This window comes from Sturnira hondurensis, unplaced genomic scaffold (assembly GCF_014824575.4).
Source record: "Sturnira hondurensis isolate 20B ecotype Veracruz unplaced genomic scaffold, ASM1482457v3 Scaffold0002638, whole genome shotgun sequence".
In the NCBI taxonomy this organism is placed as follows: Eukaryota; Metazoa; Chordata; class Mammalia; order Chiroptera; family Phyllostomidae; genus Sturnira; species Sturnira hondurensis.
Genome location: NW_028075269.1, coordinates 1,920,161 through 1,946,667, shown reverse-complemented (window position 1 = coordinate 1,946,667; position 26,507 = coordinate 1,920,161). Strand labels below are relative to the sequence as shown.

Below are 26,507 nucleotides of genomic sequence, written 5' to 3'. Positions count from 1 at the left end.
AGCTGTATGTGCCCAGTCAAAGAACAGACCATTGTAGAGAACTGAATATCACATTAGAAAACTTCTATCTAATCAGGTGGGATAAGGATGAATTTAGAGTGACCAGACTATGTGGATTTTCCTAGGAGAGTCCCATGCAAACCAGGATGTTCCGTCATCTGAGGTGACCAAGTGGTAAAAGCACGTGGACCAGGAAAGGTAGGGCACTACTATTACCTGTTTACTGGAAGACCCTAAATCATTCTTAGTTTTATCAGCCGTGAAAAGCACACTCAGAACCCTAGAATACATTTGTTGTAGTATTAATTACCTTTCCAATAGCAAATGGAAAATTCGTTTGTGAGATTCAAGATGGCGGAAGAGTAAGTGGAAACTGCACAAACCTCCTCCCAAGACCAAACTAGAATTACAACTAAATTGTAGAGAAATCATCCTGAAAAACCGACTGAACACTAGCTGGAGAGAAGCTTTATAATGAAGGATAGACAGAAGAAACCACTTCAACACAAGGCTGGTAGGGAGTGTGGAGGAGGCACAAGAGAGCTGGCTGGGCTTCCACAGGCAGCAGCTGAAGTTCCAGAGGGATATTTCAGTGCATGGGAGTCCTCCCCGAGAAGTGTGGGGACTAAATCCCAAGCCGGGCTCCTCAGACTACAGCACCAGAGCCAGGAAAAGAACCCAGATAAAATCCAGCTGTGAAAAGCTGTGGGGTTTCTGTCCACCAGAGAGAAATGGCTGGAGACACAGAGAGCCTCTTAAAGGGCTAAGCACAAAATTCCATTTGTAGCCACTTACTCTGGACTCTGGCAGAGGGAGGGCAGAGTGGACTAGAGATGCATGAGGAGAGTCTAGGGCTTGTGGCTCTGGGGAAAAAAACTAAAGGAACGGCCACAGGATCCCCATGCTGAGTCATTCCCCAAACTGCAGAGGCCATCTTTCTCAGGCAGAGCACTTCCCTTCATGAGGCATCAGCCTAAAGCAAAGCAATAACCTGCAGGATTTATTCTGCCCCACCCCATGGAGCTTAAGCTGAGTACAGCTTAAGCTTATATCATTGATTAAGTTTAGCAACTAAGGCAGATCTCTGGGAGCTCTGACACTTAAGATGACCCTCCCCTAGGCTCACCTTGGTTTAAAAGCCAGTCTTTTGGTGTACAACATGATAGCTCTGCACACCAAAAGGCCTAGAAGAGGGAGCCATAAGCTGTGGATCACTAATAGCTCCAAACAAGTAGCCCAGGGCCAGTCACAGGTAGCCTCTGACATAGGTCTGCACCAGAGTCTTTGCAGATATACCTAATACAGAGAAACAAACACAAACGTGTTGGAAAACACCCTGCCTGGTTTCAGAAGCTGTAACCCCCGAGGGCTAAGGCTGAGTGAGAGACCTTGGGACCTAAGCCACTAAGGAAACAAAGCTTATCTCCCTGGCAGGGGCACTGCCTCTCCCCCCTTTACTTCACCCTGCCTGTCACCGGATGGATGACCGGTTAACCAATGACGGCAAGATTCCTCAGAGGAGGGACAACCTAAGATAGACATGATCACAGAGGGGCCCCTCAGGGAAGGACTTGGGGGGGCCACAGAAAAAGTGGGTGATGGACCCTCACCCCTTAGCTTTGATATAGCCTGAGTCCTCATTCTGTCTGCAAAAAGTCTCCTAATCTCTTGGCTGCCTTACTTCCCCTGCCTGACTGAAGCCTAAAACAATGACAGAGGGCAGTGCAGCCCTGTGATGGAAAGGGCAGGTTCCCCAGGGTGATCCAGCCTAGAGATACATTAAATCCCATGAAACCTACTTTGCTAAGAATGTCCTCAGTTTCCTGATAAGGATTCAAGCATGAAATAAGTTTGTTTCCCAAAGTTTTATAGCCCTTCAGCTAACTAACCCTGACTCAATAAAAGCCCTCATAGTTCTTTGTATGTTATCTATTGTTTGATCATCACTGCCTGACAGTGATTGATGAGCTTTACCTGTATTCCTGTGCAAATTGAACCCAATAAAAGCCCATTCAGTAAAAGGCTCCTGGCCCTTCTCCTTTGAGAGATCAGCTACATTTCCTCCCCAAGCAGATCATGTCTTGGTATACTTATTCTCATCTGTGGCAGCTGGCGGGGGGTGGCGGGGGGCTGCGAGTGCAGTCCCCCCATACAAACACAAAGCCAAAGTGGAAAGACAATGAAACAGACCCCAAATAAAGAACAAAAGAATTCTCCAGAAGAGCTAAATGAAAGGGAAGCAAGTCATTTATCAGACAGAGAATTTGGAGTAATGATTATAAAGATACTTAAGAGCAAAAAAAAAAAAAAACCATAGAAGCAATTAAAAAAGGACCAGTCAGAAGTAAAGAATGCAGTATCTAAAATAAATAGTACACTGGAAGGAATGAACAGTAGGTTAGGTGAAGCAGAGGATTAAATCAGTGATTTGGAAGACAAGGTAGGAAAAAACACCTAAGCATAGCAGCAAAAATAAAAAGAATTAAAAAGAATGAGGGGAACTTAAGAAACTTTTGGGGCAACATGAAATGTAACAACACCTGCATCATGGGAATGCCAGAAGGAGAAGAGAGTGAGCAAGCGATCGTGAACCCACTTGAAGAAATTACAACCAAAAACTACCCTAATACAGCGAAAGACACACAAGTCGAGGAGGGGCAGAGAATCCCAAACAAGATGGATGCAAAGAGGCCTATATCAAGACACATCATAATGAAAATGAAAAGCCTTAAAGACAGTAAGAGATTCTAAAAGCCACAAGAGAAAAGCAGGTAGTTACCTACAAGGGAGCTCCAATTACACTGTAATCTGATTTCTCAACAGAAACATTTCAGGCCAGAAGGAAATATCATGAAATATTCAAAGTGATGAAAAGCAAGGACCTACAAGCAAGAATACTTTACCCAGCAAGTCTATCATTTTAAATTGAAGGAGCAGTAAGGGAAATCCATTTGTAAAGGATATCCCATTCATTGATTCTGTAGCAACATAATACAGTACACATCACTTTCGCTTTTTTCAAGTGTGCCCCTTGGTTTTGTTACATTATAAATTACAAATTGCCTCTCTCACATCTTTCTTTTACCTACTTCCCTCCTCACTCCTCTGCTTTACCACCATTAATCTCTGACATGCACTTGTGTTTCACACAGATCAGCAGGTAAGGTCAATGATGTTGACTTAAACTAAACGGAAATAAGGGCTGCCAGCTTCTCAGTGCCCATTAATGCAAAAACTCAAAGCACTTGCACTTATTTCTAAGGCAAGGTCACAAGGGTCAGCCCACAAAATGGCATGAAAATGTGCTCTTGCCAAATGAATCAAGGTGGAATGTTAATTTCTTTGAATGGATGTAATTCCATGATGGACTAAATGAAGGATGGCAATATACTATATAAATACCAAATGCAACCCAGAGGAGTCTGACTGTGTGTGTGTATGCATGTGAAGACAAATGTGTGTATATTCCAGGAGGTCTTGCACTGAATTGCCATATCGTCTATTTAGTGCAAGGACATTTGTCAATAAAACAAGCATTTGTTAAGTGTGTAGTTATTTTTTAATAAAACTACAAAGTAGCTCCATCAGCTTTTTTCCTCCCAGAAAAATCATCTATGAAGATTTCTATAGATAAAAATTTGCCTTCATGCACTGCAAAAAAAATATGAAATAAGGGATCAAAGGTAGAATTTCTATTATTGCTCCTTATTTAACTTTATGTATATCCACACTTAGCTGAAAAATACAGCTCTTGCTGGGCATAAGTTAGCTGACCCCATTGGACCTCACTTATTCAGACCTACGCTTTATTTCAGATTGTTCCTCAGAGCAGCACTTCTCAAGCTTCAAGTTTCTTAACAATCCCCTTGAGTATTTAATATTCTGATTATGGGTCAATCACCAGATTCTGTTTCAGTAGGGTTGGGGAATTTTTATTTTTTTTAATTATTTAAATGACTGATATTTAGAGAGAGGGGAAGATTGGTTTTGAGAGAGAAGGAGGGAGAGAGGAGGAGGATAGGGGGGTGGAGAGAGAGAGACATCAACACGGTGTTCCATTTATTTGTGCATTCATTGGCTGTTCTTGTTTGAGCCCTGACCAGGGACTGGCCCACAACCTCGGTGCACTGGGCCAATGCTGTCAGCAGCTGAGCTGCCCCGGCAGGACAGGAACCTTCATTTTTCAAAGCTGCCCCGGATGATGCTGATGAAAGGTCACTTTGGAAAACTCTGCTCTATTCATTGTTTCTTTGGGAGCAAAAAGGGTTTCCTCATTAAAAGTTCGGAGTGGTGACAACAGCATCCCAATGCAATCTATGAATAGAGTAAAATCTTCCTCATGTGAAGCTGAATGGCAACCAATAGCATTACTAAATTATCAAAGCCATGAAGGCAGAAGTCATATATTTTCATCTCAGGATCCCCTGCAGTTCCTATTGTAGTATATTTCACATGGTAGGAACAGTAAGTACCTTAAAGGCATCAAACTCTTGAAAACTATGAATTGTACATTATTGAGCAATAACATTTTCCTATCTGTTAGTCTGTGAAGAACAGGTAGGACATGAGTTGTTAAACTAGGGGTGCACATCGGAATTTTAGAGGAGGTTGAGGGAGGACAGTCCTGCAGATTTTGAAAAAGCTTCCGAGGTGACCTTGCTGTACACCCAGGGAGGCCAACAGAGGTGAAGCAGCTCACCTGGTCATCTGACCTACGAAAAACCCAGGGCTTCAATATTTTTGGTAGCTTTCCCACAGGACACCTGAATCCTAGGCCATAAACTCCAACACCAGTGCTGATCCACTATAATATGCACAAGTAATAACATAGCATTTGAGAAAGTTTCGGAATTCCAGGAGGTAACAAGATGCTGTTACAATGAAGTCCTGTCATCAAAACAAGGTCCTATCTTAACTGCCTTAACTGGAAGATACTATGCAACTGTCCAAAATGAATTATTTGCATTACATGCTAATGCAATGCATATAATACATAATACAATGTATAATACAAAATGCAATGCAACAATACATAATACAATTATGTATTTGTAGCCCCATTTTTCAGGGCTGGAAAACAGAGACCCTTTTAGGTAGCCTAATACACCCCTCCTCCACGATCTTATTTACACTATTAATTTGCTAAAGAACTCTTCTTCTGATTGTTAGTACAATTCTAAACCTTAGCCAATCTGAGTAGCTAAATAAATCCCTAATGGGCAGAGGCCAAATTAATAAACTTTTGCTATTAGTACTAACGGAAGCAAGAAAAATGGAATTTCCCTCTTTGTCACACCCACCTGCTTCCACCCTCTACCTCCTACACTCGGCTCACCAGGCACTAAAAAATAAATTTGCACCAGACAGGTTGTACATCATGGGTGTTTTTCTGGGAGAACTAATGCCCAATTATTTCCATTGTTCAAGAACATTTCTCATTTCACAGTAAGAAATACAGGAAGATGCAATAAAAAAAGATTAGAAAAATCATGCCATTATTACACTCCTCTGTAAGGAATAACTAAAATTAGGCAAGTCCTTCTAAGACTCGGAGCTTTCTGATACAAATAAAAGCAGCTTTACCACCCAAAAATGCTAATTCTTTTTTAATGCTCTTATTTCCCTGCAGATCTCTGTTTACACTGAAGAAAATGGCTGTATATATTTTTGTATGCTAAAACACTGAAACAAATTGCTCAGAAAGGGAAAAGGAAAGGGGGTGGGGAGAGTTCCTGCGGGGCGAGTAAATATATGGACAAAGATATGTTCTGTTTATAAACTGGCCAGGACCTAAGCATTGGCAACAGGCTAACGAAAAGTCAGACTCGGGGAAACTTACAAGGAGGATTTTCAAAAGGCAACCAGTTATGTATTTCTACCCTGAAGACAGTTAATAAAATATTCCAGCTTGCATAAAAGCCACGGAAGACATTTGTCAACTTTCATTATGATCAATAAAAACTGTCAGCTCATTAGCATATCATTAGCTGTCCTGCTGTTTCCAAAGTCTTAATGCACCGAAATATTAACCTATAAGTGTATAAGATTTTCCAGCTCTGCGACTTAGACTTTCTGCATGAAAGGAAATACAAGAATTAGAGATGGGAGGAATCCAATACAGCTGCTTTTTCTATATGCCTATCAACATATGTTTACCATCTGTGGAATGATGGGAGCCAGCTGAGGTAAAAAAACAACAACAGCTGTGGTATTACAAAAAAAATGTCATTCCTTTTACTTCCCAGTGACGGCTCAGTTGTTAAGGAGACAGTGATGTCCAGGTAAGGAAAAGGTTTCGGACCCTAATTCACTCAACAGATAGAGAAGTAGAGGGAGACATAGAAATAGAAGGAGACGGAGAAATAGAGGGAGACAGAGAGAGAGCCCACATCTCTGAAAGCCTTTTCAATGCGAATTCTTTCCAAGATCTCCATCATTTAGAAACTGCCCGAAGGCCCAAACCACTGAAGCATCCTTAACTCACTGCCATTTACCTACGCTTGTTCTTCATTTCCTTACCCCCTGAAATAGTAACAGCATAATCAGCTCGGAAGGCATCAAAGAGAAATCGAGTGGTAGTCAACCATCTTGACAATGAAAACCTGTGACAATCAGAAGATTCAGAAAAGCCTGTCACTACTGGCCAGCTATTTTCTCAAATGCATGCGGTTCTGATGTGAACAAATCCCCAGCTTCTGTTCTGTGTCTCTGACAGGAATTACCCAGCGCTACAGGCTAACGGGCCAGGCACCAGCCTCTGCTCTGCAGTCAGCAGCACTTTCTCTGCACAATCCCGAAGGATCCACCGGGGCCCAGAACTTCAGATTGACAAGGGAGGAGGTTTTGCTTTTACTTTGCCTATGAAGCAAAGTGTTAATATTTAACACAGAGGATAATGCTATTTTAACCTGAAAACACATAATAAGCATTTTTAGTTCTGGAGCAATAAAGCAGGCGTGGTTCTTGGACCCAGGAGGCAGCTTTTACGAGATCAATATTAAGAGTCTGAACATGCTGACTCACCTGAGAAGAGCTGCCTTTTTTTTACAGGGGCATTAAATTGATCAAGATAGTTTCTGTAATGAGACACTGACCTACTTCCCCCAGCCCAGCCACCTCACTGCACCAAAGGATGGCCAGAAGCACTGCCAGACATACAGGGTTCTAAGGGGAAGATGAATTTTAAAAGGTTCCTGACTTAAGAGCCATTAGACTAGGCTACACCTACTGGGGAGCAAAGAGGTTCACCCTGCTCCTGAGGGAGACAGCCTGCGGGGAAATGCCATTCCTTCTGATGCTTCTCACTGGGACAACCAATTCCTTGAGCTGGAGCCCTGGAAAAAGGCACCAGGGTCTGTCTCCACCATGAGACATGCTGTAGTTAAGTGAAATGTCACCACCAGCTAACACAGTGACTACCACATGGTATGCAAGACCCTAAAAATACGTATGGAATGAAAGTTTGGAGGAATGAACAAAGACTGAAATAAAAAAGGCCTAAACTTAAATCCCACTTCCATCACTTAGACTGGCATCGTGCTTAATCCCTCTGAGTCCCGCTGACTGAGGTGGCTAATAGGGATAATAACAACTGCCTCACCAGGATTCTCCTAAGGGGTAATGTAATTAACTGAGGCGATATGTGTAGGGCCACACAGGTCTGGAACACAGAAAGCATTCAGGAATTGTTGGTGCTCTCTTCTGCACACCTACAACCCACCTCTACAGAAATTCGATTGATTGTCCCAGTCTAGGAACGCGCTTTGTGCTTTCTGTCTTCATCCGGCATGCAGTGTCTCCAGTACAGGTTTCCTTACAGCTTCAGAGAACCATGCATTCAGCAAGCCGGAATACATAACAGGACTAACTGCTCTCCCTCTCTTAATCACAAACTCCCTACTCAAACAGAAGTCCCCCGAAGACAGAACAGGTACCTGTTATTTCTATAATATAGTGTTTAGCATACAGGGAACATTAAATACACAATAAAAAGGGGGGAAGATGCATATTGCAAACTCACTGCGAGCTAGGTCCTTGTAACATATTCTTGTATAATCTGCATTATCATTTTGAAAGATAGCTTTGCCACTTTACAAATAAGAGAACTCCGTAGCTGTTACATTCATTCATTTTAAGAGTATAGTGTCTGCCAACTATGTTCCTGCTACTATTCTAAACACTTGCTAAATATTCACAGCTCTGACCAAAGTAAAGCTTACAGTATAGAGAGAATTGCTAATAATAAACAAGTAAACACCCACATAAATACACTCGGGACCAGTAATATAACTTGTAGAGTTTCTTATTCTAAAATTATTGGAAACTTAAAGACAGCACCAGCACAGGAGTAAACCAATCACAGAGACTTTGTACAATAAACGCAATGCCCTGTGGAAAGGCACAGGTCAACTGCGAACGCAGCCAGCCCTGCCTAGTCTTTCAAACTGTGATTAGAGTGATGAAGGAAGTGGGAAACTTCCACTGAGAAAGTATATGGTAGAATGAATGCAAACAGATTGCCCTTCATGTACCCACACTCCTTGAACTTGACTTCATTCACTTTTCTGTGTCTCAGGCTGGTTAATTTAAATTGTCTTATGTTCAAGTTCAATGACTGTTTCTTCAGCCTGCCCAAGTTTGATAATAAATTATTCTAGAGAATTTTTTATCTAAGTTGTACTCCTCAGCTACAGAATATCTGTTTGGCTCCTACGTAATTTTTCTTACGTAGATTTTCCTTGAGTTGTTTATTTATGTTTTCCTTCAGCCTCCTAAGTATTTCTAATTTTTTAAATTGTTTAATTTTTATTGTTAATTACAGCTGTCCCCCTTTTCTCCCCATTACTCTTCCCTACACTACCCATGACCACCTCCCACATCCAATTCACCCCCGCCCCATTATCCTTCTCCATGAATCCTTTACACACGTTCCTTGATTTGACCCTTCTTCTTCTTTCCTCCATTGCTCCCAACCCTCTCCCCTCTGGTCACTGTCAGTTTGTTCTATATGTCCATATTTCCAATTCTGTTTTGCTTGCTTGTTTGTTTTGTTGATTAGATTCCACTTATAGGTGAGATTATATGGTATTTATCTCTCACTGCCTGGTTTACTTCCCTTAGCATAATGGTCTCCAGTTCCATCCATACTGTCACAAAGAGTAGAAGTTCCTTCTTTCTTTCCACTGTGTATTATTCCATCATGTAAAGGTACCACTATTTTTTTATCCAATCATATTTTGGTGAGCACTTAGGCTGTTTCCAGCACTTAGCTATTATAAATAATGCTGCTATGAAAATTGTGGTACACAGGTTATTTTGAATTGGTGCTTCAGGATTCTTAGGGCATAATCCCAGCAGTGGAATTGCTGGGTCAAAAAGCAGGTCCATTTTTAGTTTTCTGAGGAAATTCCACACTGTTTTCCACAGTGGCTGCACCAGTCTGCACTCCCACTAACAGTGCACTAGGGTTCCCTTTTCTCCACAACCTCACCAGCACTTACTGTTTGTTGATTTGTTTATGATGGCCATTCTGACCTGTATGAAGTGGTATCTTATTGTGGTTTTAATTTGCATCTCTGCAATGGCTAGTGGTGTTGAGCATCTTTTCTATGCCAATGGGCCCTCTATATGGCCTCCTTGGAAAGGTGTCTATACAAGTCCTTTGCCCATTTTAATTGGATTGTTTGTCTTCCAGGAGTGGATTCATGTGAATTCTTCATATATTTTGGAGATCAAGCCCTTGTCCAAGGTATCACTAGCAAATATATTTTCCCATACAATTGGTTCCCTTTTCATTTCGCTGATGTTTTCTTTAGCCATGCAGAAGCTTTTTAATTTGATACAGTCCCATTTGTTTATATTTTCTTTTATATCCCTTGCTCTAGGGGGCATATTGGCAAAGATATTGCAGCATGGAATATCTAAAATTTTCCTGCCTATGTTTTCCTCTAGGATTTTTATGCTATCACAAGTCTTTTATCCATCTTGAGTTCCTTTTTGTGTATGGTGAAGTTGTTCATCAAGCTTTCTGAGCACATTTAAGACAGCTGTTTTAAAGTCTTTGTCTACTAAGCCTGTTGTCTGGGCTTCCTCAGAGATGGTTTCTGTCCATTTATTTTGTTCCTTTGAATGACAAAGGAACCTTTGGTCCTTTGGTCCTTCCTTTTTTGTCTTGTGATTTTACTTGAATATGGTCTTTGGAATACTATAGTGACTCTGGAGATCAGATTGTATCTGTTCCCCCAGGGTTTCCCAATTTTGTTTTTGTTTTACTGTTGAATTCTATAGTAGTCCATTTGTTTTATGACCTTCCCAATTATTTTTGCAGAAACTGTAATCCTTGTTATATCAGGTCACTGAGATGTCTGAAATTGTACTATGATTTCCGCTATGACTTTTATGGTATCATGATTTATATTCAAGTCTTTTACCCACCTTGAGTTTATTTTGTTACATGGTATAATTCGGTGGTCTAGTTTATTTTTTTGTATGTACCAGTCCAGTTCTCCCAACACCATTTATTGAAGAAACTGTTTTTACTCCACTGTATGCTGTGCCCACTTGGTTAAATATTAACTGACCATAAAGACATGGATTTATTTCTGGGCTCTCTATTCTGTTCCAATGAATCCAGGAGCTTGTTCTTTGAAAAGATAAACAAGACTGACACACCTTTAACCTAACTCATCAAGAAAAAAAGAGAGAGGACCCAAATAAATAAAATCAGAAACAAAAAAAGAAGTAACAACCAATACCACAGAAATACAGAGTATTGCAAGAAATTATTACGAACAACTATATGCCAAGAAACTCAACAGTCTAGGCAAAATGAACAAGTTTGTGGAAACATGTTATCTCCCGAAACTAAATCAAGAAGAGGCAGAAAGCCTAAACACACTGATAATAACCAGTGAAATTGAAGCAGTAATCAAAAAAATTCCCATCACACAAAAGTCCTGGGCCAGATGGCTTTGCAGGCAAATTCTACCAAACATTCAAGAACTAACACCTATCTTCCTCAAATTATTCCAAAAAAATCAAGAAGAGGGAAGACTCCTAAACTCTTTTTACAAGGCCAGTATTACCCTAATTCCAAAACCAGACAAAGACACAAAAAAGGAAGAAAATTACAGGTCAATATCTCTGATGAACAGAGATGCTAAAATCCTCAAAAAAATATTGATAATCCGAAACCAGAAATACATTAAACAGATCATATGCCATGGTCAAGTGGGATTCATCCCAGGAATGCAAGGATGGTATAACATTTGTAAATCAATAAACATAATATATCACATACATAAAATGAAAGACAAAAATCACATGATCACATCATTAGATGCCGAAAAGGCATTTGACAAAACCCAGCACCCATTTATAATACAAAAAAAAACCCCACTCAGCAAAGTGGGAATAAAGTGAGCATAAAACATAGTAAAAGATATATGAGAAACCTACTGCCGATATTACTCTATGGGCAAAACCTAAAAGCATTTCCCTGAAGGTCAGGAACAAGACAAGGGTGCCCACTTTCATCACTCTTATTCAGCATAGTACTGGAAGTTCTAGTCATAGTGATTAGACAAGAAAAAGAAATAAAAGGCACCCAAATTAAAAAGGAGGAAGTAAAATTGTCATTATATGCAGACAGCATGATAGTGTACCTAGAAAACCCTATCGTCTCCACCAAAAAACTACTAAACCTAATACAAAATTTTGGCTGAATACAAAGTCAATATTCAGAAATCGATGACATTCTTGTACACCAACAATAAAGTATCAGAAAGAGAAACTAAGAAAAAATTCTATTTACTATGACAACAGGGAAATTAAAGTACCTAGAAACAAATTTAACCAAGGATGTAAAAGACCTGTACTAGGAAAACTATAGAACACTGAAGAAAGACATTGAGGAAGATACAAATAAATGGAAAAATATACTGTGTTTATAGACTGGCAGAATTAACATCATTAAAATCTACACATTACCCACAGCAATCTATAGATTCAATGCCTATCAAAATACCAATGGTATATTTCACCAATCTAGAATAAATATTCCAAAAATGTATATGTAACCAAAAAAGACTCCAAATAGCCTCAGCAATCCTGAGAAAGACAGACAAAGTTGGAGGGATCACAGTGCCTGATGTTGAATTATACTACAAGGCCATTGTAATCAAGACAGTCTGGTACAGGCATTGTACTGCAAGGCCACTGTAATCAAGACAGTCTGGTACAGGCATAATAGGTTCGTCTTTTCAAATGACCTTGTTTTGGTTTTCTTGAGCTTCTCTATTGTGTCTTACTTGTAGTGTGTCATTATTTTATTAATTTCTGTTTGTATATGCTTATGGTTCCATGCTTTTTCCTTTCTCTGGGTTTATTCTGATATTCCTCTTCTAACATCTTAAATTGGATACATTAGTCATTAAATCTCTGTCTTTTCTGCCTTTGTAGGATATAGCTACTCTGAATAGCTTCTCCTATTCTATGGCATGCCCATTTACTCTCTTAGTCATGTATTTTGGGGAAAAGTTCCAAATTTTATTATTCTAACATATAAAACGTTCTTTATCATTATTATTTTTTGTCTTATTTGAGAAATATTTTTATGACATTGAGGTCATAAAGACTTATTTTAATGCTATCTTTTAAAGCTTTACTGGTTTGCCTTTCAGATTCGTATCTATAATTCCCTGGAATTGATTTTGTATATAGTGTGAAAGGGAAGTCAAGGTTAGCTTTTTGCCCTTATGAAGATCCAGTTGACCCAGCACCCTATAGAGACAAGGTGATCCTTCCCAAAAACCTGTAACACTGCAATGTATTTTCTGGACCATATGACACACCTTCCCCCACACCCAAATTTGGGAGGAATAAGGGTTGTTAATGCTGCTGTTGAGTTCTGTTTACATTTACACTGGTGAAATATTATGTTATTTATGTTACTAAATATTTTACCACATGTTTTGCTTCAGATTTTTTTTCCTACTTGCCTCCTCTAAAACCTAGGTGTTTCTTATGGTCCGAAAAATATGGTATATTTTCAGCTTATGTTTTAGGTTTATGTATCTGTAGAATTATTTATCATTATGGGATATACTTTTTAGCTTTTGCCCAAGCTTCTACAGTTTTCTCATGTTTGGTTTGGTCTATTTCTATTTTTTATCCTCCTTTTTTCCACTTCAGTATCAACATTTATAAATCCTTACTTTTAATTGTTTCTATAAGCAATATATAGATCAGAATTTGAGTTTTATGAATCCAATATAATACTCTGACTTTTAAGCACTGAGTAAGTATTACTTAAATTTGAAAATAAATATTATGAAATGTAGTTACATCTGTTGTATTATAGTAAAGATTTTTTTTTCTCTTCTTGACTTAATTGAGGTTGATAGCACTTTTTCAGAAATCCCTTCATTCTCCCATACTTCAATTTGGAAGTTAAACACTATTATTATTTCAGTGTTGGTTTGTATTTTTAACATGCAAATTTAGAGTCTAAGATTTATCAATTTCTGTATTCATTTTCTGACCAATACAAGGCCTTAAAACACTTTACATCAGATCATCTTCTACTATCATTTTATTGTTATCTAACATTTATTTCTATTTTTTGAAAACTAGGCACTGTGTTTATTATTTAGCCAAACAATGATTCTTCATTTTTGTGCATGCTCTCAACAATTTATTCACCAATTCTATTTACACTATATGTCTTTCTTCTCTAATGAAGATCTGCTGGTCATAAGCTGAAAGTACTGTTTGTGTATAAATTCTCTATTTCACACTCATTCTCGAATGATAATTAAACTGGATATATGAACTACATGGGGCAGTTATTTTCTCTCAAAACTTTGAAAACTTTTTTTTTACTTGGGATCTTTTGCTTTTACCTTTTAAAAGCCAGCTGTTCAATCTTTGTTGTTCTTTTGTGGAAAATTGCATTTTCTCACTGGCTACTCTTAAGATATTCTCTGTGTCTTTGGGATTCTGCTATTTCACTAATATATCTAGGCATGGCTGTCTTTCTACTTGATTTGTGTTAATAGATTAGTAAAGAGGTCAAAAATTCTTCTCCTCCTTGCATCCATATCCTTGGAGTGTGAAATAGTTCTTCGAGACATGGAGTCTATATTTTTTACCCCTTGACTCTGCATTTGGTTATATGACTTCCTTTGGGTAGCAAATTATTAGCAAACGTGATCAAGCAAACAACCTTGAAAAGCACTAGTTCATCTTCTCTGGTTATAGCTGGGATCTCAAGACTGCCGGGTAGATAGATGATCCTGAGCTAGATGAGTGGAGAATGAGAGACCAACTGGGAGAGAGGTACACCAGACAACAGCCAGCATACCACCAGAGACGTAAGGAGTCTATCTTAGATCACCCTGCTGCCTGCTGACCTGTCCACCGACTAAAGCACATGCAACAGCCCAGCGGATATCAGCATAGCCAGGCTAGGCCAATCAACCAAAATCATCCAATCAACCAAAAGAACCGTGAACTAATTAAAATGGCTATTGTTTAAGGAGCCCTTATACCAAAACCAGATAGGAACACTACAAGAAAACTACAGGGCAATAACCCTGATAAAGATAGACGCAAAAAATCTGAACAAAAAATTAGCAAACTCAATTCAAAAGTACATTAAAGGATCACACACCACCATTAAGGCAGATTTACTTCTGATACTCAAGGATAGTCCAACATATGCCAACCAATGAGTGTGATACACAGCAATAGCATGAAAGATAAAAATCATATGATAATCTCAATAGATGCAGAAATAGCACCTGACAAAACCCAACATGTTTTTAATTGATAACAATGCTCAAAAAATTGGGCACGCAAGCAACATACTTCAACATAATAAAGGCCACATATGACAAGCCCACAGCTAATGTCATACTTAGTGGTGAAAAGCTGAAAGCCTTTCCTCTAAGATCAAGAACAAGACAGGTGCCCACTCTGATATGCCTATTCACATAGCACTAGAAGTCCTAGGCAATAAAAAGAAAGAAAAGGCATTCAAATGGGAACGAAGTAAAATTGTGTTGTTTGCAGATGATATATCATAGAAAATCCTAAAGATTCCGTTTAAAAACTTTAGAACTGATCGATAAACTCAGTGCAAATTGCAAAACACAAAACCAAATACAAAAATCAATTTCTCTACACTAAAAATAAAATATGGACAAAATAAATAAAGATAATACACCCAACCACAATAATATCAAAAACAATAAGATTCTTAAGAATAAGTTTAACCATGAAGGTAAACAGTACCTTCATGGTACTATTTAAAACTACAAAACTTTGTGTTTTCTCAAGTTTTTTATCAAACAAATGAAAAGATATCCCATGTTCATGGCACAAAACAATTAACATTGTTCTAGACTAAATATCTAGTCTACCATATTGCCAGAAGTAAAATTCTGCCATTTTACTGAAGAACAAGACTATCGTTTTTATTATTTATTTATTTTTAGAGAGGGAGAAAGAGGCAGAGAAACATCAATGTGTGGTTGCCTCTCATATAGCCTCTACTAGCGACCTGACCCGAAACCCAAGCATGTGCCCTGACTGGGAATCGAACTGGCAACCCTTAGATTCACAGCCCACGCTCAATTCACTGAGCTACACCAGCCAGGGCTGAAGAACAAGACTATCTTAAAATTTCATGTTTTTAACTTCTTCATTTTATCATTGTACCCTCATGTTTCTACAAAATACCATAATGCAGTTATTGTACTATCTTCTTTATAAACAAGAAAACCAAAGCTCCTAGACACTAGTATTTGTTTCCTATTGTATATCTAAACATACTCACGAATGATATAACATATATTCTGAGAATGAAAATCAATTTAAAAGTTACCTTAAGAATTAAGGTAATGACAGCCCTGGCTGGTGTGGCTCAGTGGATTGAGTGCAGACCTGTGAAGCAAAGAGTTACTGGTTCGATTCCCAGTCAGGGCACATGCCTGGGTTGCAGGCCAGGTCCCCAGTAAGAGACACATGAGAGGCAACCACACATTGATGCTTCTCTCCCACTCTTCTTCCTTTCCCCTCTCTCTAAAAATAAATAAATAAAATGTTTTTAAAAAAAAAAGAATTAAGGTAATGAGAAACATCCTGGCTGGTGTGGCTCAGTGGATTGAGTGCCAGCCCCCAAACCAAAGGGTCGCAGGTTCAATTTCCAGGCAGGGCACATGCCTGGGTTTGGGGCCAGGTCCCCAGTAGGGGGTGCACAAGAGGCAACCACATATTAATGTTCCTGCTTCTCCCTCTCTTCCCCTTTCTCTAAAAATAAATAGATAAAATCTTTAAAAATAAAACATAAAAAACAGATTAATGTAATGAGAAACATTTTGAGGATCACCCACATTCTGTCACATTCATACCTGGTGCCAGAGTGAATTGTGTGGCCTTGGGCAAGTCACTTTACTCTCAGCCTCACAGAGAGTTTCAAAACACTTCATAAAGTTATGAATATTTAAAGATTTAATTAATGTCAAACACATAAAAAGTAGAAAATGGTCCTTACTTTGAATAAGCCATGCTTTGGGTTGCGCTGACCAAGCCATACATTGCTTCCTGGGGGGAGGTTGGTCTCAGGAGGGTCTATGATACGTTCATAAATCCTGCAGGGGCAAAGAACAGTTACTATTAGAGAGGCTCAAAGCAGAACCCAAACCTGCACATGCGGTTTGCAGTCCTCGGGGCTATAGCTTCTGCTACAGAGACACGGAGCCAATATGTGGCTGTTTGAAATGGCAGGAAGGTAACATGAATGTAGAGATCTGTGTCTTCACAACCCTTGGTGTTGTTTCACAACCTCTGGATTTCCCTGGGCGACATTCAAAACTGGCCCCCATACACTGCAGGCGAGGAGAGACTGAAGAAGGGGGCAAACCACCCAGAATTGGTGGGTGGCAGTTTTCACTGGCGAGAGAACCTCCACAGGAGGCTTGTGTTGGGTGGCCACAAAAGGAGATGTCCACACCCGCCCACCAGGATCTTAAGTTCACACAGAAGCCTGAATGGGTTCTGACAGGTTACAGTCCATATGGTCTCAGCAACACAGTACTCTCTCGGGGCTCCATCCTTGAGTGGCTTCCAGTGTGGGAATGGGGGATGGGATGCACATTCCCAGGTAGGGGGTGGGGTGAGGAGCCTCCAATTGCCAGGACCAGCTACAGGTCAACCAGAGGCCAAAACCTCTCAATGACCTCTTTCAACACACGGACACATTACCTGGGCCCCTCACGGCTTTCTATCTTTATCCTTTTGTCAGGGGAAGGAGGCAGAGGGTAACACGAGTGTCTACTCTGAGCAGTGACCATTCCACAAGCTCTGTGAGGGAAGTAGTTTTATCCATAGGACAGGTGAGAAAGCTGAGGTTCAGGGGATACAAACGGGTCAATCAGAGAGCAGTCGAGCTGGAATGAGAACCTCCAGATGCCTGGTTCCAAAGCCCACGCACTCTGCTTCACACGACTGCTCCCTGGCCCAGTTTAGGTAGCTGCTACTCGTGTCTACAGTAACCTGCTCTACCCCCCAAAGCATGTGAGTAGCCGCTGCCCACATGGCAATATGCTTAGTCTACAAAATCAGGCTTCTAAAGTCATCAGTCAACCAACTAATACTTATTGAGCACATTGTATGGTCTGAGCTCTACATGAATCAACAAGAAATACACGGCAATTAAACAAACATAAAAAATCCTGCCCTCATAAAACAGAAAAAGAAAAATAAAGTTCTGCACATAAAATCTTCATGTATCTTCACATACAACACGATATATGAAGACATACAGTCAGAGGAGACAACAGCCCCAGGACCTTTGAAAGTACTTGCTGAAGAACTGAATTCCTTCAGCTGTCCCGACCTAGCACACCCAGGTAGTCAGTCACAAATGTTCAGATCTGTGCTCTCTCTACATCTAGTCCCTGCGACCACCAGCTGATCACAGGCCCCCACCCCACCCCTGGCATGCACACTGGAGTGCTGAGAAAAGGAAAGACAAGCTTGCCTACGCAACAACTGAACTTGTCCGTAGATGCTCAGAAGACTCTGGGTAGAAAAGACAGAGTGATCAATCCCCTGTGAAACTCAGGGTGTCACGAGGGCCTTGTCCATTCCTTGCGTTCTCCAGTTCTTGCTCAGAACAGCCACAGGAGGGGTCACCTCCTGGTAGGTCCACAGGTCTCAGCACTAATCAGTCCTCCCGGCTGAGCAGGAGCTGGCTGCCCCTGCCAGGGGGTGATGCATTCCTCCAGGGGTTCTCAGAAGGAAAGTGTGGGAGAACCGAAAGACTGCCCAGTTGTGCCAAGCAAGTGAATGATGGCAGGACTCTTCCGATTGGAAGCCGTCACAGCACAGCCTCGTATCTGAGCCGCAGCGTCCGTCACTCCCCTACTCCTCACTGGAAACATGCAGCCTCCTAAATACCCATGCAAGGTATTTAACTGACAAGGCTCTAAATATATCAGGTGCTTCTTTATTAATTGTCTTCCCATTCATTATAAATGGAAGCTCAAGATATAAGCAAAGAAAAACGTGTTTCCTGTAAAAAAGACAGGCAGTGTTCTCTCCACAGAAACTCAACAGACTTTTGTCTGTTAGCATGAACCATTTCAAATTAAACAGGCTGTCAAAACTGCTCTAAACCAAGAACATGCTATAAACTTTTTTTAAAAGTTCTTTCCTAAAATTAGGAAAAAGACAAATTTACAACATAAGAGAAATGCATAAGTTCCAACAGATCAGCTTGATAAAATTTACTACCATCATTAAGAGTCATAAATATGCAGGTTGTGAAATATGGTAGAGCATACAGAATAATTTTCACTGGAGGAAAGTGGAATGCAAAATTATTTCTGTATTATGGAGATAAGGATGGGAAGCTTCTGTCCCATGCTGGCGAATTGCAGAGGAGGCCAGAGAGAGCCAGAAACCACGGTGCTCTGGGGAGGGGCAGAAGCCCTTCCATGACGTGGTTTCACTCGGGGACTGAACACGTTGTCCACTATTTATATCTTAACCTTCACAGTAAAGCATCTGCATGTGTCAGGGTGAGAGGAGCTTTCGATTCAAAAACACTCTGGGTTTCCACATAGGCGAGTGTGAGCTCCCATGAGCAGAGCAGACCCTTCGTCAGTGTTTCTCCAGTGCACGACTGAAAGAACAATCAAAGAGATCGACTTCCTGGCCTGCCGTATCGTCCACGACCACAGTAACCACCGGTGACTTGGAAACAGTTGAGGATGCAAACGTCTGAGACGCACCCACTATCAGTTCAGGCAGGAAAGGGGTCCACAGCCCCAGTGTTACAGGGGCGGGCGATTGCCAGGGCTGCACTTCCCCTAAGGAGACCTTCCTGACTTTCCCTTACCCCCCTCCCCCCCAAAAAAACAAATTCCGGAGGCTGGGGCAGCTGCCTTCCTGGCAGTCTAACCAGTTCGCTCCAATTCTTCACCATGGAAATGCGTGCAGCAAACACAATCAACAAACTGGACACAATGGACACAATCAAACTGGACACAGATACGGCAAAACGAGGAGTGCTTAAAAACAGAGCACAAAAAATATATATATAAAAGCCCGCACAGGAAATCTAATCATGAGGAAGTATCAGACAAACCCAGTCTGAGGGACACTTCACAAAACTAGCTGCTACTGGTGCCCTTTAAAATGTCAGTGTCATGAAAAATACAGACAGACTGAGAAACAGGTGCAGATTAAGAGAGACCAAAGGGACACAAAGTATACATAAGACAAGTTCTTGGATTGAGTCCCAGGGCAGGAAAAAAAAATCCCACAAAGGGCGTTAGTGGGAAAATTGGTGAGATATGACTGAGAACAGTAGATGACACAACAGTATTGTGCTGATGCTCAATTTCCTGATTCTGAGAACTGGGTGGTGTGTCTTTAAGTAAAGGTCTTGTTTTGGGGACACGCACACTACAATACTTGGGGCAGAGGGGTCACCCTGTTTGCAACTTACTCTGAAAGGGCTCAAAGCAACAATGGATCTATGTAAACACGCACTGTCATTTGGAAAGAGAGAGAAAAGGCAGAACCTGACAAAAGAATAGAGGGTTGTTTTGGTACCTTTCCTAAAACACTTCTGAAAAATTAAAACGTTAAATTAAAAAGTTTTAAATATAAAGTAAAAGCAAAAGGGTGTATAAATTAAACATACACACATGCAAAAATGATTTTATATCAATTAGCCAAAGATGCAAATTTAAAGTCTTGTATAAAGTATATATTACTATCTTTGTAAGGGAAAGGGAATGGGAATGGTGAGGCGGGGTGGGGAAATGAGTGAATGAACGAATGAAAGACACAAGAAAGGATAACTGCACAGAATAATGCTGATAACATATTATAAGCCAAGAAATAGGTTTATCACATTCTACCTGTACCCTGCACCAGAGAAATACCATCGGAATCCTTGGGAAAAGATGTCTGAACCCTAGGGTACGGTTTAGGTGGACAGGCTCATGTAACAGGCAGATAGGGCACAGCAGTCTGTCAGTTAAACCTAGTATCACCCAAGCCAAGTGAAACAACAGTCAAAGCTCCTATAGTGAACTCCTGGGTTTCCAGTGTGGGCAGGAGAGAAAACCTTGTGACCACATCAATGATCTGTCTGCAATGTGCGTGACACTGTGCTGCCTATGGGGATACACCCAGGCCAAATCAGTACGGCCAAGTCCCTGCCCTGGGGGCAAACGCCCGAGGCAGACAGACAACATGCCTGCGTCTACGCTATGATTCAGTTCAGTAAATGCTCTGACCTACGGAGCAGAGGGGAAAGAAACCAGAATTCTGCCTGCCGCTTTCCAAAGAAGGGGACGCTGGAGCTGAGTGCAGAATAAAGACTGAAGGGAGGCTGACAGTCACAACAACAAGCACGCACACAGCCCTTAGGGTGTGCCAAGCACGGTCCTGCTGGCTTTCCATGTATCAATTCACCCCATCCTCACCCCTCAGACGGTGTTCTGGCCGCGGTTAGGCTGCTGGCGAGTGGCAGAATGCAGTTTGAACCCAGACCCCCAGTTTGTGCTACTCACTGAGACCCACTAAGGTGCCTTTATTCATCGGGGAGGAAAAGAGGAAACAAGTCGACGTGCCCAAGTACAAGGCCGGGACTGGTCAGCCCTCCCAGAGCCCGCTTTCCCTTCCTGCTGGGCTCACAGCTGGACTGTGTTTCCAGACAGCTAAGCACGGCCACAAAATGGAAGTCAAAGATGCGTGCCCCACTCCTAGGCCTGCCCCTTCCCCCAAAACGTCTCCCTCAAGCATCTTTCACGTGCTCTCTCACTTTCTTTTGGTTGACTAGAGGAGGCTGAGGGCAACGAGGTGGGCAAAGCCCCAGACGCAGGGTCCTGAGCCCCTAAGCAATGATTGAGAGGTCACCTGTCTGCTAAACACACCCCAGCGGACACTGTATAAGCAAGAAATAAAATTCTGTGCTAAGATAAGAGAGATTTTCTGTACTTGTGACTAGTAGCAGTTACCCTAACAAATGTGCCACCTGAAAAAATAGAAAGGTGACGTGTTGTCTCTCCATGCCCAAAAAGGCAAGAGACATCAGAGACAGTGCTGTGCAGCAGAGACAAGAAGAGCCATGATAAAACAGACTTGGTTTCACGTGCCAGTTCTGCGATACTAACCAAGTTATTTCTCTGCACCTCAGTTTCCTCATTTAAAAAATGGGGACGTTACTGCTGACTGCATGGGTGGTGTTGAGGCTTAAATGACATAGATGTAACACCCTGGGAACAGAGTAGGTGCTGTCATTCAGTAACACTCACAGATGACCGAGAACACAGGGCCACCCTGGCCCCGTGGCCCAGTCCAGGCCTCTGGCTGCGGCTCACGCCAAAGGAATCCACTGGGAAGTAACTATCAGCACCTTGGATGCCTGCTTGTGCTTTGGGATACAGTTCAAAGGAATGATGTCACTGTCAAATGCAGTGTGCTTAAGAGTGTGAGACTCCAATGTTAAAAGTTCAAGAATGTAGTGTCTATTTTGTTAAAAGCTTCTACCATTTGGAAAATGTTTAAGTCCTAAGTGCCCTTTCATCTTCCACAAATGTAAAAGCTAAAACAAGTGACTATGCAAAGGAAATATACGGAATTAACAGCACTAATTTCTGTTACTGTTTAACCCAATTAGCTAGGGAGCAAGTGGACAATCTATTTAGATACTAAGCTTAAATTAAAAACAAATTGGAGGAACAAAGTCTATTGTACATGACATTCTAAAATTTCAGTATTTTTATTATTTTAGTTTTAAAATGTTATTCATTAGCTTCTTTTAATTCTTTCCAGCCCTAATTCTATGTAAATTACTCAAAATACTTTTTAAAAAATTTTATCTTATTTTTATTTTTGATGCCAATACAATTGTTCCCACTTTTCCTCCCTTCCCCACCTCCACCTACACCCACCCTCTCCCCTTCCCAAGCCAATTCCCATATTGTTGTCCATGTTCATAGGTTGTGCACAAATATGTTCTTTAGTTAAAAACTCACCATCTTTCACCCTGTCTCGGCTCCTTTCCAGAAGCTGTCAGTCTGTCTAATGCATCTAAATTCTAAGCAAACGTACTATTTAATATCTGTTCTGTCCTTCCAAAATACATAATTCTTTGACATTTACAAAAGTTTGACTTTGGTTGAAAGTTCATCATAAACACAAAAGATTGGAGAAGGGTCAGGAAAAAAGAAAAGGTAGCAGAAATAATGTATAATTTATTAGACTGTGGGTTTAGACACGCAATCACCAAACCAACAACCAAAACGACATGTCTTTTATAAGAGTAAAACACAACAGGACAGTGCACCTAACACTGTGTCCCAGTCCAGTACCAGGCACTTTCCCAGGCCACTTGGGACCAGAAGTGGATTTAGACAATCCACAAACAAAGGTCCTGGGGAAACAGAAATGTCGGAAGTGAGCAGAGGCCCTCACTCGAAGTTCTTATCTCAGACTGCCCTCAATACATCTACATAATATTTTCATATATCCTGACTGCCCTACACATTGGTTCTTCGCAGCTCTCTGAGACCCTCCCCACGTGTATGACCCATTTGCATATACTCTCCAGAGCTTCAGTCACATGGCCCTGAACCCTCACACTACCCACTGCAGTCTAACATTCTGGTCCCAGCTGGGCCTGCCTTCCCAGGCTTCCCTGCCAAGGAAGGCAGAATCCGCCGGTACATCCCCCCTCCAGTTGTGCCTGCACTTCCTGACTGCTGCAGCCACTGAGTATCTTCGGACTACAGAGGAACAAAAACGCTCACAGCAAAAACACCACCACACCCGCTCAGGTGTCTCCTGCACTGAGACCTTCCGGACCCTCCTAGATAAAGTATCTCCTAACCACTCAACACTTAATTGCTTTCCCCTTAGCAAAGCAAATGACTCTCCAGCATTATCTGAGCTCTTTCCGGACTGTCTGCTCCTAGCAGACTATAATCATCTTGAAAGCAGGGCCCTTGCCTATCTTTTTCTTGTCAGTAGCTGGAGTGTCTAAAAGGGCACTGACCCAAAGTAGGCAACTACTCCACAGATTAACTGATTAACCGATGGACTGAATGATTGAAATTCCCTGATACTATCTTTTTTCTGTGAGGGCTCTAATCAGACAGTTTCACAAGCTTTAAAGTACTATGGGAAAGACTTTATGATGAGTAGTTTGCAAAACCAAATAACACAGGCTGAGAAATCAGGTAGCCAAACTCAGCACTCTATGCAGATGATCATGAGGAAAATGCAGCCAATGAAAATCAGTGAAATGTATGGTCCTGGATAAGTGTCTTCCTCCACGGTCCCCCACGCATGAGGTTTACACAGAAAGCCCAAAAGAAAGAGCACAATGAACCCTGTGCACTGTTCTTCACCCAGGAAAGAGGGAGGGGCAGGCAGCAATCTGCCTCTGGCAAACAGACAACTCACTACAGGAAAGCCACGGGTGTGTTTCAGAAAGAGCAAGGAAATTGTCATCGGCTTGAAAATTAATTAGATTAAGCACAGTCCTTTTGACAAGCACACAATTTACTGCTTAAGCTGATTGCATTCTAATCAACCTCAATTTATCACATCCCCATGGGTTATTTAATGCAAATAGTGTGGTTATTCCACAGCCATCTAAAATCTACACTTTCTTTTGGCTGAAAAAAAAACCTAATTCCCACTTCATCACATTTCTAAGCCTTTTGCACCAAAAGGTGCTGCCTATTAAGCAGGATTAAGAGAATTATGGGAATTTTGCATGCCATTAGTATCTAGTGTTATTTTAAAGCGGAAATATCTCACTTCTAATACGATACCATGCAAAGTTAAACCTCCAGTCAAATATAAAAACTGCCTTAGAGGAACTAACAATGCAAAGAGTAGCTGGCATGCCCCTTGTAAAAGTCAGTCACTGAATCAGGGCTCAAGTGAGGAATTTGCTTCCCAAGGTACAACCTCCCTCCACTCTCAACATCAGTGAAAAACACCCTCCCTAGCAAGTGTCCCATCTGCTTAAAAGCCAGTCAATAGTCTACGAAGAACTCGATTTTCTGTTAAGAGATAAAACCTTTGTAGCGCAACACAAAGCAAATGCAGTGATTCAACAACACTCCTTATGGAGGAATATTGGATTTTTATTTACCTGGATGAAGAAAGGCCTCTGAAGGGATGCCATGGTACCTTTCCCAATTACACAGAAGAATGAATTTCTGATGGGAACCACGTGAATCGACATGTCTTATGTTGCTGTTCAATAAGACAATATAAAGCACAAACGAGATGCAAAATGAAGAGGTTTATCTTGGGCTTTGGCTAGAGCTGAAGAAAAGTGTTCAGGTTGTCCCTGAAGAGGAAAGTTGTAGCGACCTCCCTTTGCTAGACACAGCCCTATCCTCTGCCTTTTAGCCAGCACTAGTGACTACCAAGGTGCTCTGTGGTGCACATTCTCTAAACAGAGGTCAGGGCAATGGCCATGCTGTTTCCCCTCACTAACATGTTGGTGGGTGATCTTGCACATGAGCCTTATGATAAAAGGGGCATAAGGCAACCTTCCCCCTGTGGACCTCATAGATGTGAAAATAACAAAGTTCCTGATCTCCACTAGAAACACAGGACACCTGTATGGTGTCATCAGCATTATGCCTGGCCCTGACGTGTGTTGAGTATTCATTCCAGAAATCTACAACATGGTTCCTCAAAGCTTACTTTACTCACTGTGACAGCAGCGTTGGCAACGTGTACAATAAGGACACACAACCTGTTGGATTTCCACATCAACCGCCTGGCTGTTGTTAGTTACATGCAAATGTAGAACACACATCACACAGGCCTTGTACCACAAGGACATGAAAGGGATCCCCCTCAAAGGGGAGCTCCGTAGTCCCTTCCCACCAGTCTGTTTAACAAAACCAGAGGACACTCAGCAAATAACCAGATTTTAAAGTGCGCCTCGGGCGCTGAACGGGAGAAAACAGACTAATTGGGCAGAAGGACTACAGGGATAAATGCAGTACGGCCCCAGCATGTGAGAGCTGAATTCCAGCCTTAATCCAGGCAGAGGGAGGGCGCTGGCAGGGCTCAGAAGGTTTCCGACCTGTTCCTTAGCAGCGCTGCAAAGTCCATACAAATGCAAAAAAAGAGAAGGTGAAGTTGAAATCTGTGGGAAGATGCCCTTATCATGGGAACTGAGAAGACAGCAGAGTTTGAATGGGATTAGCAAATACTGCTTCCTGGACAGTATGCAAACACCCTCCATAGAGAGAAGAGGTCTTCCTAGGGAAGATCAAGGCCGGATGTGAGCTGCTTCTTCCCCCCCCTTAGAAAACACTTTGTCAAACTCTCCTTTTCCTTGCCTAGTAATTTCTACTATGTCCTTTCTCTCTCATCTGGATCTGGATAGCAAGTGCACTGCCCTTTCTTCGCCATATTTTATGTCTCTAATATCTCCCTTCCATTACCTCTTACCATCTCTTACTCTCTGCCAAAAGTTTACGATTCAGGTGTCATCCCAAGGTGATGCTGATTTATCAGGGCCAAATGACTGGCTCGTATCTGTCCTTTACCACTGGTACCGATGAGTTGGCAGTATAATAGCAAAAGTGCTTATTGAATCTGCAGGGAAATACAAAGTTGGTGTGATTGTTTCAGTCACAACAAAGAATACTCAGAATTAAGAGAGACATTAATAGACAGGAGTAAGGGCAAATCAAGTAAATTAGACACGTCAAAATGAAAGGCCCCATGCTTAGGAACTATGCTTCTCAAAGACAGAATGTGAGATCTAAGGCTAAACAGAAATACATATTGGAAAAAAAATACCTAACTCTTTTGAAAATATATTTTATTTATTTATTTTGAGAGAGAGGGGAAGGAAGGGAGAAAGAGAGGGAGAGAAGTACCGATGTGCGAGAGAAACATTGATCGACCGATGTTTCCTCTCACACACCCATAACTGGGAACCT

At 41.3% G+C, this 26,507-nt stretch overlaps 1 protein-coding gene across 3 annotated transcripts in view; it reads right to left on the bottom strand.

The window, feature by feature from the left end:
• NELL1 (neural EGFL like 1) overlaps nucleotides 1–26,507 on the bottom strand; it is a 729,607-nt gene that overhangs the window by 571,586 nt on the left and 131,514 nt on the right. For all 3 annotated transcript variants that reach the window (XM_037040389.1, XM_037040387.1, XM_037040388.1), the window contains exon 5: nucleotides 16,556–16,652. In XM_037040389.1, the coding sequence (XP_036896284.1) occupies nucleotides 16,556–16,652 (97 nt within the window). The remainder of the gene's footprint in view (nucleotides 1–16,555; nucleotides 16,653–26,507) is intronic.